We start from the raw sequence: 14,329 nt of genomic DNA, 5'->3' as shown, positions 1-14,329 counted from the left end.
CTAAGGAATATTTCATATTGGAACCAATTAACAGAGCTGATAATATATTTTTTCCTAACCGATTTTTCTGAAGTTTTCTGTTTTGAGTAATATGATAGCAACATGAAAAATTCATGTAAAATAATTTTATTTTGCTGACATGAAAAATCAATGTTGATTTCATGATGGTTGTTTTCTTCACCCTTTAGAAAAGCAGTATAGGCTGGGTGCGGTGGCTCATGCCCATAATCTGGGCACTTTGAGAGGCTGAGGTGGGTGGATCACCTGAGGTCAGGAGTTCAAGACCAGCCTGGCCAACACAGTGAAACCCCATCTCTACTAAAAATACAAAAATTATCTGGGCATGGTGGCACATGCCTGAAGTCTCAGCTACTTGGGAGGCTGAGGCAGGAGAATTGCTTGAACCTAGGAGGTGGAGGTTGCAGTGAACCGAGATCACACCACTGCACTCCAGCCTGGGCAACAGAGTGAAACTCTGTTTAAAAGAAAAAAAAAAAAAAAAGTAGTGTTAAAAGATACCATAATGTCTGAAACTAGACTTTTGGTGAAAGCCGAATTAATTATCCAGAATAATTTGCATTTTCTTAGAAAAGGCATACAGTGCATCTATCACATAAATCTTTAATCCACTGGAAAACTGCTGTGTGAATTATTTGAGAATATAATCACTTAGGTTTTGGAAAGCTGTTTGAATTTTGCCTTTTGAAATTGAAAGATTTTTCCAGGCGGGGCATGGTGTCTTGGGCCTATAATCCCAGCACTTTGGGAGGGCAAGGCAGGAGGACCACTTGAGCCCAGGGGTTCGAGAGCAGGCTGGGCAACATTGTGAGACCCCGTCTCTACAGAAAAAATAAGAAATTAGCTGGATGTGGTGGGGCCTGGTACAGTGGCTCATGCCTTTAATCCTAGCACTTTGGGAGGCTGAGGTGAGAGGGTGTGGTGAGCCATGATTGCGCCACTGCACTCCAGCCTGGGAGACAGAGTGAGAACCTGTCTCAAAAAAGAAAAAGAAAAACGAAAGATGTTTCCAGTTGGAGAAATTTGCTTCATAGTCTTTCTTTTAACACTCCCCTCTCCCATTTCCTCAAATTTTCTTTTGACATAGGTTTTTAAGTGTGTGAAACTCTAGGGGCTTGCTTTTAATGAGTTAAATGTGATCCTCGGGACCTCCTGCTTTTTCTGATGTTAAAGGGTGTGATTGCTTCATGATAGCTGCTCTTCCTGTTGGGCAGTATAGCTTTAAACAGGTGTCAACACAGGTGGTATTCAGTAATATTCGATTACCCTCAGTAATTCCTTGGGAGCTTTTAGGTATTGGTAACCTTCTCTGGTAGCTGAATCGTCTTTTGGAAAGTGCCTTGTGAACTTAGCAAGACAGTTTTGTCTTTCCCATTGTTACTTGCTTTTGCCAGTTTGTACTGAATTACTCACTTTTTGGAATAGCTATGAATGATCAAATGAACATGTGATTCTCATACTAGTAAGTTATAGGCATGCTTTTTTACTTTCAGATGTAGAGATTCTTTACATTTCTGAGTAATTGCTGTCAAGAGCTTCTTGGAGATAGCAGAAAACTACTGCTTTCTATTCTATTCAGTTTTGTGCAAAGCATGTGTTGGAAAAATGTCTTTAGCTGTTGAGATTTCTTAAGAGGTCATATTGTAGCATACATAACTCTAAAAGTCTGCTAATTCTTCTCTGTACTAATGGTAATGACTCTAAAAATGGCTAAATGAATTAACAAATAAGCCAAAAAAAACCTTACTAAGACAGTATTTTCAATGACCTTTTGTTTCCTAGCCCCTAAATCTTTTGGTCAATATCTGTAATGAGTAACAAAACTTGCTGACTTGACTTTTTTGCTCAATATCTGTTAAAAGTTTTATTATTCTAAATTAGGGGTGGAATGGAGAGCAGTGGTAATTGAAGGAGCACAAATATAATAAACTCTGACACATAACTTTAGGAATCTTTATCTCAGATTCATGGACCTTTTTTGGAGATTAATTTTAGAGGCCGTTGTCAGGTCTTAATTAATAAACTGCCTTGACATCTAAGAGATAATTTCTGAGCATATCCTAGCCAGCGCAGTCAGTCTTTACAAAGGAATCCAATAATAGTGTGCTCAGGTTGCAACTTCCTTATGGACTGGACACAGAGAATAAAGCACCCAGTAACCTAGAACCAAAGGAACTTTATGAATTTCACTGTAATTTCTGTGCCCCCCAAAACTTATTTCTCTTTCTACATAGGTATCAGTCAGAGCCGGATCTCTCATTGGCTATTGCAGCAGGGATCAGATCTGAGTGAACAGAAGAAAAGAGCATTTTACCGATGGTATCAACTTGAGAAGACAAACCCTGGTAAATAGCATTTCCTTTTACTTATTGCATCTGAAACAAGACAGATGTAATGAATTACTTTAATGACTCCATGTGCTAACTTGTTCAGTAAGATAGTTTCATACTTTACTATGGTTGCTTTATGCAGAAAAACACTCTTAATGGTAAAAGCTAAACCCTGATTGTAATAAATTTTATTTTATTGTCTAATATTATCTAGTCGTATTCACTTCTTCCCCTAAGACACCTCTTTGCTTTCAGGTTATATGATATTTCTAGCCATAGTTTGAAAGAACGCCATGAATGTTCAGTGGCTGATTTTGTTTTCTTCAACTACATAACTATGTAAGATTCCATATCTTTTTTTTTTTTTAAATCTTGTTTGAATTAGTAATGTAAACTTAATATTTTTATTTAATTCATGCTGTACCATATCCAGTGATCTCTGCTAATGATTTCTTTTTTTCTAATTTTAATGACCTGGGTAATGGATGTATCTTTGGACTTTAGGATGCAGCTGCCCTGATGACTCCCAGGAGCAGCAGTAGATTGGAAAGCAGAATGAAATCTTAAGAAAACTAAGATGACAAAAAAATGTATGTCTAGAGTTGGAAGAAGTAGGCAAGATCTATTCAAGATACTTTTAACAGGTGATTTTATAAAGTAAAATCTGAAGTTATGGGACTATCTCAATCTATACTTTACGCAGGCAAGTGGCAGTGAGCCTGCCCTCATGTGTAAATTTATGATTGGGTTGTGTATTCTATTATGCTGCAGCCTTAAAGCCTTTGCACACAGACTGAATCACTAGTCAAAATATTGCATAATAATAGCATTGGCTCTGAGGTAGAAATAAAGAATGTCATAGACATGTATTTTTGTATGTAAGTATGTGATAAGATTTTTTTCCCCAAAGGTCAGTTTCTCAATCCGAATGGTCCAGGCAGGATGAAACAGAAGAGACCATATCAACCTCTACAGTAATATTAAAAATCTATTCTGACCCCCAATTTTTGTTTTGAAATGTTTCAGATGTACAGAAAATTCGAAAGACTAACACAGTAGACACCTGTTTACTCTTTCTTAGATATAGTAATTATAGATAGATATAATAATTACCATTTGGCCAGGTGTGGTGGCTCATGCCTGTAATCCCAACACTTTGGGAGGCTGAAGTGGGCAGATGGGCAGATCACTTGAGGCCAGGAGTTCAAGACCAGCCTGGCCAACATCGTGAAACCCTGTCTGTACTAAAAATACAAAAATTAGTCAGGTGTGGTGGCATATGCCTGTGGTCCCAGCTACTTGGGAGGCTGAGGCAGGGAAATTGCTTGAACTTGGGAGGCAGAGGTTGCAGTGAGCGGAGATGGTGCCACTGCACTGCATGCAGCTTGGGTGACAAAGGGAGACCCTGTCTCAAAAAAAAAAAAAAAAAATATATATATATATATATATAAATATAAAATTATTAAAATTTTACATTTACTGTATTCCTATAAAAGAAATAAATTAAGATTTATATATGTGTGTATTCAGCATTCATCTCCTAAGAATAAAGATAATCTGTATTACCACAGTCCTCATTATTATACCTATGAAAATTAATAATAATTTCATATTATCGTTTTATATCCAGTCTGAGTCACATTAGCCATTAGAAGAATGTCTTTTGTAGCTCTTTTTTTAGTATCTCTTTTAGGTTGGAAAATTAGGATGTCTCTTAAATCTAGTAACCCAAACTTTTTTTTTTTAATGACATGAACTTCTTAAGCCATGTAATTTGACAGAATGTCCCACATGCTGGATTTTTCTATTTACTTTTATTATCAAATATCTCATTTCTTTGTCTTCTATATTTCTGTAAACTGGAAGTTAGAATTAAAATCTGAAGTTAGGAATCATGTTGAATATTTTAGGCAAGATTACTTCATAGATTATTTAGGGAGGCACGTACTGATGGCAGCAATTTATTTTGAAATGCATCAGAAAATAAAATGGATTTATATTTAGGGAAATGGATAGGTATGTGATAAAATATGTGGTATGAGTATGGTTTTCACTTAAAAAATTATTTCACTACTGTATGTTTGAAAATTTTTGCAATGAAACACTGGGGAAAAATACTTTGTAGGTAGTGTTTACCTAATGTTACCACATATTAAAAGGCCTGTCAGCATTAGAAGGTTGTAGCACTATTCATACGCCAAGCTTGATGATTTTGTTAAAATGGTAACCACCAGATCTTTTCTTTGCAGTTTGTGAATAATCTTTAGGGTGACATTTTGCCCCTAGATAAATATTCTTTCCTGCAGCGGCTTTCACCAGTGGCCTTAGCATTCATTGATGATTCTTTTTGAATCTGTTATTCTAATGGGGATTGCAAAATGGGATAATCAACTGGTAAGGCCAAATTCCCTCACTGAAGTTTCGGGGTTGGGCTGTAGTCCGGCTCTGAACTAGAAACAGGAGGGAGAACTAAGGTGCAGCTCCAGGGCCACGGTGGCATTGTTGCAGCTGATCTGATAGCCAGTTGTTGGATACTAACTACAGGAGTCCAGCTTTAGCACTGGGCTGATAGTGTTCTTCCAAAACTGGTTTTATTTTTTTTTATTGTTATTTATTTTAGCTTTTAAAAATCGTATTTCCTATTTTAGTTTATCTTGAAACCAGAGCTAGGCCCACTCATTATCGAGAAATTAGAGGAAGGTAGAACTAGGGAATTGAAACTAATGACATTCTTCTAGCTGATCATTAGGAGCTGATTTCTTTAAGGACATAGTGCCTCCTTTTAAGACGTTCCTTTAATTATCTGCATTTGGTTTTTGGTGAGGTTGCGTTATTGTCACCTTTTTAAAAGAAATACTTTCTATTTTTTGTTTAAAAACCAAATCCTAACTACTGGTTTTCTTGTCAAGTTTTTCTGTGGGACATAATTTAAAGGCAGCCAGAGATAAGAGGGTAAGTTCATAATTGCCAGTTGGTAGTTGTTGTTGCATTAACAGCAATTGGGTATTAGCAGTTGAAATTTGTTTATCTTTTTCTTTGCATTTTCACCTTTATTATAAAGGCAAATATGGCATAGAATTCTTTCTTGATAAAAGTGATTTTGTTTTGTTGGCTGTAAAATAACCTTTGATTTTAGCTAAAGAATTTGGAGCTACTATTACGTTTGGTTAAGATGAACTAAAATTATGTTAGCTTATAGGACAGCAGATCCTTTGTTGCAAGTCATTTCAGACCTGATTAGAATCCACCCAAATGTCCCTCAGTTGAGAACTGGTTAAATAAATTAATGGCACATCTGAACAATGGAATCTTATGGAGCTATATAACTACTTTTTGAAGGCAGCTTTATATGAATTAAATTTATATGAGGTGATATGGAATTCATAAGTAAAAAAAGGTACATTAACAGTATCAAAGGCATATTTATGTAGGGGAACACACACACACACACACATGTATATACTTACCTAAGCATAGAAGATCTCTGAAAAGCTGTGTTAGGAACTGGGAAGAATAGCTCTGTGGAGGGGAACTGAGTGACTGGGAGTACAGGGGCAAGGAGTTAACTACACAGCCTAATGTGTCTTTCTAAATTTTGTACTATGTACTTGTATTACATATTTGAAAAATAAAGTGTAATAGGAAGGAGAGAGAGAGACCAAAAGAAATCAGTCTGCCTTGTAAGATGAAAAAGAAAGAAAGGAAGGAAGGGAGGGAGGAGGGAGGGAGGGAAAGAAAGGAAAAAGAAAGGAAAGAAGAAAGGAAAGAAGAAAGGAAAGAAAGAAAGAAAGGAAAGAAAGGAAGAAGAGAAGACTTAGGTTTATACAGTCCAGACCTGCTTTTGAGAAGCAAGCAGAAAATAAGTTGTCTATAATTTTTATCAAGTAATTCTTTTATTTCATAATTTTTTGTCTGTCTAGGAAAGATAGCTCATTAGGGTAAGTGTAAATAGTGTGATCCCTTTACATATATTCTGAGAAGAAAATGCAAAATTAAGAAAAGTCACAAAATGAAAAACTTTTTCTTTTTTCTTCTGTAAATTTAGAAAACAAAAATGTATATTCTATGACTGTATTCCTGTGCGTTAGAGCATTTCTCTTTGTATACTCTGAGTGAAGTTCTTGTTTTGTTGTTGTTGAGACAGAGTCTCACTCTGCCGCCAGGCTGGAGTGCAGTAGCGCAATCTCAGCTCACTGAAACCTCTGCCTTTCGGGCTCAAGCAATTCTCCTGCCTCAGCCTCAGGAGTAGCTGGGATTACAGGCACACACCACCACGCCCAGCTAATTTTTGTGTTTTTAGTGGAGATGGGGTTTCACCATGTTGGCCAGGCTGGTCTTGAACTCCTGACCTTGTGATCCACCCACCTGGACTTCCCAAAGTGCTGGGATTATAGGCGTGAGCCATCGCACCCAGTGGAAATTCTTTTTTTCAACCTCTTCAGTCTGGATCCAGTGGATATGGCTTTTGGTTTTTTGTAAGTTTCTCTTTAAGTGGACTCAGCAAGAAAAATAATAGAATGGATATTTAGGTTAATTTTACTGATAACCCAATTGATATAGTGTAGTTCTCTGATAACAGACTCCTTATCAGAATTTACCAGCATAACTGAAAGCCTGCCAAGGCATATTAATAAAATAGGCTGATGTAAACTAATCAGATAGATTTTATTTTGTTTCTTGTGAAAACACTTACAAGAAAATACCTATTTTTTTTTTAAGTGAGTGCTAAATTCAGCATGGTTGACATCAAAAGTCCCTTTATTTGATCAAATTAAGTTCACAGTCTTTTTCCCTTGTCTAATTTAAACATTACTATAGCAGACAGAGTTTGCTGAGTTCCTCTTGGCATGTGGCACATATTCTGCATGTTTCTAAACAATTAAATAAAATTTGCCAAGAGGGTCATGCAGCAAATACATGAGCTAAATGTCATCAGAAGAAATGTCCAGTCCTTCACTTTCAGAATGTTAGATCTCAGAGAAACGTGTGTGTGACATGGGGGGGAGATGTGAAATTACTTTTGGAGAGGCTAGTTCCTATGGATGGCATAGTAATGATGTGCTGATAGTCCCTCACCCAGAGCTAACCCCGATCAGCAAGAACATTATCATGTATGTAAAGAGAACACTTACCAAAATTTTTAAATCTCTTAACAAATTATGAAAAGAGGTTTTTTGTTTTTGTTTTTGTTTTGTTTTCCTCATGGGTTTAGATTTGCTAGGTGAAGGTGCAAAGTTTTGTTTTAATGAAAACTTAGATGAGGGGAAAAAACATTTCTGTAAGGAAATAGACAACACACTTTTCCTGTTAGGACCTTAGCTAACCCAGAACTCCTGTATTTTACTTCAGAGGAGTTTAAAGGCTTATATACATTGTTCCTGCATTCTAGTATCTTTTTGTTTTTCTGTTAGAGTCAGTAGTTTTGAACTCATTCTTGGATTTTTTCATTGCTTTTCATCCATTTCAACCAAAACAAGATGAACTAAGGTTTCCAGAACAAATCTGTTCATTAATAGAGTGTTTCCAGAGTACTTTTTTGTGCTGTTTTTAACTACCGCTACACTGAAACAGAAAAAGGAGCCAGAAAAAAATCTGAAAAGTAATGTGATATTATGTTTTAAATTAAGCATTTTGATGAATTTAAGATTATTCATTTTTCACCTTCTTTGTGTAAACTGTCTTGATTTCATTCTTTTTCCTCCCAAGACAGAGTATCCCTCTGTCACCCAGGTTGGAGTGCAGTGGCATGATCTTGGCTCACTGCAACCTCTGTCTCCCGGGTTCAAGTGATTCTTCTGCCTCAGCCTCCTGAGTAGCTGGTGTATGCCACCACACCTGGCTAATTTTTATATTTTTAGTACAGACGGGGTTTCACCATGTTGGTCAGGCTGGTCTTGAACTCCTGACCTCAGGTGATCCACCCGCCTCAACGTTCCAAAGTGCTGGGATTACAGGCATGAGCCACCGCACCCAGCCTTGATTTCTTTCAAAATAATCAGGCCACTACTTACTTTTCTATCTTCTTTTTCTCCTTTTTTCCCTTTTTTCCTCTCCCCTTTTCCTTTTCCTTCCTGCCCAGTTTTATTTCATCTGAATTTCCTTCAGTTCTTGAGACGCTCTTGACAATGCAGAATATTATAAAGAGGCATAATATTAATAATAAACCCCAATACCAAGAAAGAACCATTATTATTAGTTGGCTTATTTCCTTCAACTTCTTGGTTAAGATTCTTTCTCTTCTCTGTTCTATTTGTACACATTTATCACTCTGCTTACTGAGGAGCGTGCCGCAATTATGGATGTGGTCTACTACCTGGAATTCACTGACCTATTGCCCACCCTTCATCCTGAAACTCTTTCTTTCTTTACCAGGGTCAGCCCCTGGACAAGAGGTTGTATTCCCTTACTGAGTCTATTTCTACCTCTATCTTGATCAGCCATGATAACCGGTTGGCTCTGTTTTAGTGCTTTTCACCCTTGCTGTAGAATAAAATTTATATAATTTTAATTAGGTAGATTCCAGAGCTCTTGCTGTGCTGTAATCCCTACTTGTTTTCAGAAAAGCACTAAAGACTGTGAAACCCTCCAGCCCCCAAATTCCTGCTTATGTCTAAACTTAGTTAACTTTCAATTAGGCCCAGACTGAATTCTCAGTTTATTTTGGCAGAATGAAACCCTTTTAAATTGTTTAAAGAAGAGTTTCGGTTTAGAGTTTCATGTTGGGTAGAGCAGAAATGTTTTTAAACCAGGGGTCAGCAAACTCTTCATATAAAGGGCCAGACAGTGAATATTTTAGGTTTTGCAGGTTATATGATCTCTATCACAGCTACTCAGCTCTTCTGCTCCAGTGCATTCATAGCTATAGACAATCTGTAAATGAATGAGCATGAGCATGAGCATGCTGCAGTAAAACTTTATTTACAAAAATAGGCAGCGGGTATAATTTGCCAACTCTGTTTCAGGGTGGGCTGTAAATCTCTAAAGCATTATATGATGACAAGCTTACTTGTTTGAGCAGAAATGTTAAGTCGTTAAATGTTTACTTTCCATCACATGCTATAGGAAATCACATACATACTAAGGGCTGAAACACAAAATGAAAGATATAAAAATACTCTGAGTGATATTTAAACCCATTGGCCATAATACAAAAGACTGACAAATTTGACTATATTACAATTAAGATTACAAAGCACACTATAAAAAACAAATGACAGACCAGAAAAAAAATTGCATTCTTTATGACTAGCAACTGCTATGATTTCTATGCACCCATAAGCAAAATAACCCCCTATAAAAGGAACAACAGATAGGACCTCACAAGAAAAGATATACATGATCAATAAACAGGAAAAGATGCTCATTCTTATAAGTAATGAAGCCTCTATATTAAAGGAAAATTTTTTGCTGCCAAATTTATACATTTGAATAATTAATAATAGTGTATTGGGGGATAAAGGGAAATAAACAACTGGGGATGATTGTGATAATTTTTATTAGTTATCTATTCTTATACAATAAATTACCCACAATTTAGCAGCTTAACACAATCAGCATTTATTATCTCATAGTTTTCATAGATCAGGAATCCAGGAGTGGCTTAACTGGTTGTTTCTGGCTCAGAGTTCCTTAGAGGTTGCCGTCCAGCTGTCAGCCTGGGCTGCAGTCATTGGAACTGGATGGTCCACTTGGAAGTTCACTCATGTGGACGTGGACAGGTCCTAGGTCCTCACTGCTTGTTGGTCAGAGACATCAGTTCCTCACAACATGGGCCTCACCATCCACTGCCTGAGTGTCCTCACACATGGCAGGTAGTTTTCCCTTGAGTGAATAAGAGAGAAAGCATCCAAGACAGATGCCACAGTGTCTTCTGTATTTTGATCCTGGAAGTGACATACCATCACTGCCACATGCTGTTGGTCACACAGCCTAATCATAGTGCAGTGTGGGAAGGGACTACACAGAGGTGTGCAGACCAGGAGGCAGGGATCCTTAGGGACGTTGGAGGTTGACGTCCACATTCATGTACTGGGACTGAATGTCTGAGGCCTTGTTTCTGTCTATCACCTGGTTTCTGCACTTCTCCATGTGGCGTTTGCTGTGGCTGCAGTGTCCAAGATGGCTTTTTCTCTCAAATGCTGGCACCTGGGTGTAGTTGGCACAATCCCCTGGGGACTGTCAGAGCATCTTTCACTCCATGTGGCCTCTCCACGTGGCTATCCTGGGCTTCCTTACAACATCATAGTCTCAGGTTAGTCAGACTTCTTATATGGCTACTCTGGTTTCCCCCAGAGCCAGCATTTTAGGAGACCTAGGCAGAAATTTCAAAGCATCTTATAACATAGCCTTGAATTGTTTAGGTTTTCTTGCTCAACAGCCTGTCATAGGACTGACCCAGATTCAAGGGCATGATTAGCCAGAGGTATGACTTACTGTGAAGAGCTGTCTTTGAAACTTGTCCCAGGAAACCATGATTGTGAGAGATGATGCTGACATGTTCTAAAAGTAGTAGCAGTGCAAGGAATAAAAATTGATCTGATACTGGAAATATTTTGATAAAATGAACTTGCCTATGAATTAGTTATGTGGTATGTGGGAGAATTAGAGAAGTGAAAGATTAATTTGAGAATTTTGAGCTGAGCAGTTTGAAGAGTGGGTATCTATTTACTGAGATGGGAAAGACTACAGGACAATAGGTTTGAAAAGCAAAATCAGTATTGATGAACATTTTGGACATCTGTGTTAGAGAATACGTCTGAAGATGTAGCTATTAAGAAAGGGATCTACAATAGGTCTGTAAGTCTTGAAGTAGAAATGCTATCCATAGTATTATTTGCAAGGTACAATAAAGAGAGTATTAATTCTGTTAGAAAGAAAGAAATATTAATATTCATTAACATAAAATTAATATATGTATTAATATTTGCATAAACTACAGGTTCTAATGTGTCTTTCTAGACCTGTATTGAGAGTTTGAATTAAACTACAGGCAGAGAGAACTTGTTGAAGGTTTTTGATTAGAAGACCGATATGATCATAATTATGTTTTGGGAAGATGAATTTAACAGTGAAAGGAGTGAAAGAACAGTGGGGTAGCCAGGGACTGAACTCCATGAAAGCATATACCAAGTTACACTGAAAGTCTGTGAAATAGTCTGTGAAATGGAGGTCAGAGACAATGTTGCTTTCCTGGTTTTATTCTTAGCTTCTAGCCTGGAGCAAGCCACTTGAAAGGGATTTGATAAATGGTGAATGAATAATGAATGCATCATTGGCAGTTCAAGCTATTTGAGAAAAGAGTAATCTGAATTAGTAAAATGTCTCAATTATAGATATTTTTCATTGAAATTTTATTATGTTCAAGAGGTAACAGAATCTAGTATAGCATCTAGACCTATAGAGGCCTGATTTAGTTAGTAGACAAAAAGCACATCAAATATCATCTTATTTTCTTTCATGCTGTATTTCACTCTTTAAAAAAAAGAGTTTACAAGAATTAGGGTTATTTTATCTCCTACATGCATAAATTCCTAACCTCATAACTTATTTGAATGGTAATGAAAGATTCTGAACATCTGAGGTATATTGTTCAAAAAGAGTATAACTGTCAAGCAGGAATTTCAAAAGAAATTTTTCAGAGAAAGATACATTGATTAAGTTGTCACTAAGCCAAAGACCATACTTCCTTAGTCCCATAGGAGGTAGATGTCATATTGGTTTAAATTAACTGCAAGATATTTGCTAAAACTGTCTTACTTATTTCAGGCGCTACACTAAGTATGAGACCAGCCCCCATTCCAATAGAGGACCCTGAATGGAGACAAACGCCTCCCCCAGTCTCTGCCACATCTGGTACTTTCCGACTACGACGAGGGAGTCGATTTACCTGGAGAAAGGAGTGCCTGGCTGTTATGGAAAGGTATGTGTCTCCTTTTTCTATGAGAAATCTCCCAAACTTAGGGAAGACATCAACTCTGGATAGATGGGAACAGTTTTCATTTCAAACAAGTAATTGGGTATCTTGGTTCTATCTCTAAAAGGGCTTTAGAATATTATAAATGCCTTATTATTGAAATAAGGTGATCTTAGCATTGAGAATTGATAAAGCTGGAGTTAGCATCTGTCAATTTATTTTACTTATAATAGTGTCCCCAGTAATTTAAGAAATGTTGGAATAAATATTTTTTGAATTCACATCTTTGTATTATATTTTGGAAAAACTCTTTGAAGTCTTCTTTTCATCAAAAATATTGAATAATTGTATAGGAGACTACTGAGATTTAACTTTCTTTAATAAGGAGTATGGTTTAAATAAGCTTTGTCCCAAAGGTTAAAAATACTTATTTTTGACTTTGTTTTAGTAATTTATCCTCTCATTCTACAGTACCTGATCCATAGTAGGTACTCAGTGATTTTTTTTTAACCTAAATTTGACCATAGCTTCAATTTTCCCATCTGAAATGGTATAAATTAATTATGATTCTGAAATGTTTGGCATACTTAGCATAGATCCTATAGTAGAATTATCTTTTTAGTCATCTACTTGTAAGTGATGTTTACAGAATTTTTTTTCAGTGAAATTTTGTTTATATGCAGTTAGGTAATAATGTTCGAGCTGTACATTTTTCTTATCTGACCTGACTAGTAGAATTGGTATATTGGACAGAGCACTGGACTCAGAGTCGGAAGACCTACACCCAACTAACTTTGTTTAGGTCACAAATTCTCAGCTGTAACTTCATGTCTAAAATGAAGTTTTTTGATAGACAATATGTCATGTAAGACTTTTGCTATCTCTCATCCTGCTACTTTCTGATTATTTCCCAGCTCATGAACTTCGCTACCTGAAAGAGAGGGAGATTTAAAATGCCGAAATTCAGATGTTTTTGTTCACGTGATATGGTTGAAATTAATAGATTTGTTTAAGGTAAAGGTGAGATCCAGTATCCAAAATGAGATTATAGGTTATCCATTGATGTTGTCATCTATTCCTTTCCTCGCTCTCTTTATTATAGATAAGAGCAGAAGCCATTTATTGAATAATGAATCCTTATATTCTTGAGTCATTAAAGTGAAAGAATGAGACATTATTGTCCTGGAGACCTGACATTTATAATCTGCTCTATTTTTCTAATCTAGGAATTTTTATTCTTTTTGAAAATTTCTTTAGAACTTGGCACACAGCAGATGAGAATTAAAATAATGTCTAACCTAAATTATTTTCAATATTGTATATTTTCCTTTAGGTATTAGTTTCTACCTGGTGCTAAGTTGTAATTGTGCTAGTGACTTAGCCAGTTAGTTTTTTTCATGAAAATACCAATATATATTTATCACAAAATGTCAGCATGAGAAAGAATTAAGTAAAAAATTGATGACATTAATATCAATAGGTGATATTCCTAATGTACTTTCAGAGTTGAACCTCAGAGACTTAGGGATTCTTATTTTTCCTAGGCAACAAGAATTAGACACAGAATCACACTGAATTTTAGTTAAAAAGATACTGAGCATTTACCCTGTTCTATGACTCCTATTTAGTCTTAATTTATGCTTTTTAACATTAATTTTAATTAACAAATGGCTTTATCTAATCCAGGAGTTGGTTATCTTTGGCTTAATTTTATGTTACCTGGTACAACTAGAAAGAGGATGCGGTTTATGCCAATAGTTGCAAAAGTGCAGAAAGCCTTTCAAAATACTTAATAGTACAGAAGGTCACAGTATGATTTTTGTTCTGTAAAAATGTAACTTTTTGTTTTCCAAAATGAAATGCAAAATTCCTACCCTTAGTATGACACATAAAATTTTTTCTTGACTGAATGGGCAAATAAATACATATGCATAGACTGTAAAACCAGCAAAGAAAGCCTTACTCAGATGTTAGTATAAGATAAAAGTAAGGCTGGACATGGTGGTTCACACCTATAATTTCAGCTTTGGGAGGCCAAGGCGGAAGGATCAGTTGGGGCCAGGAGTTC

The 14,329-nt window shown here is 36.3% G+C and overlaps 1 protein-coding gene and 1 long non-coding RNA gene across 16 annotated transcripts in view; one reads left to right on the top strand and one right to left on the bottom strand.

Moving 5' to 3' along the window:
* The window catches only part of HMBOX1 (homeobox containing 1), a 186,000-nt gene that overhangs the window by 124,847 nt on the left and 46,824 nt on the right, over nt 1-14,329 (top strand). For all 14 annotated transcript variants that reach the window (XR_004059283.1, XM_010370898.2, XM_010370899.2 and 11 more), the window contains exons 5-6: nt 2,253-2,363; nt 12,114-12,267. Coding sequence is in view for 13 of the 14 variants with exons in the window: in XM_010370898.2 (XP_010369200.2) it covers nt 2,253-2,363; nt 12,114-12,267 (265 nt within the window). In the remaining variant the exon portion in view is untranslated. The remainder of the gene's footprint in view (nt 1-2,252; nt 2,364-12,113; nt 12,268-14,329) is intronic.
* LOC115899662 overlaps nt 1-14,329 on the bottom strand; it is a 172,936-nt gene that overhangs the window by 123,617 nt on the left and 34,990 nt on the right. The window lies entirely within an intron of this gene.

This window comes from Rhinopithecus roxellana, chromosome 9 (genome assembly GCF_007565055.1).
Source record: "Rhinopithecus roxellana isolate Shanxi Qingling chromosome 9, ASM756505v1, whole genome shotgun sequence".
Classification (NCBI taxonomy): Eukaryota; Metazoa; Chordata; class Mammalia; order Primates; family Cercopithecidae; genus Rhinopithecus; species Rhinopithecus roxellana.
Note: the sequence above shows the minus strand (reverse complement) of the source record. Positions and strands in the feature narration are given on the sequence as shown.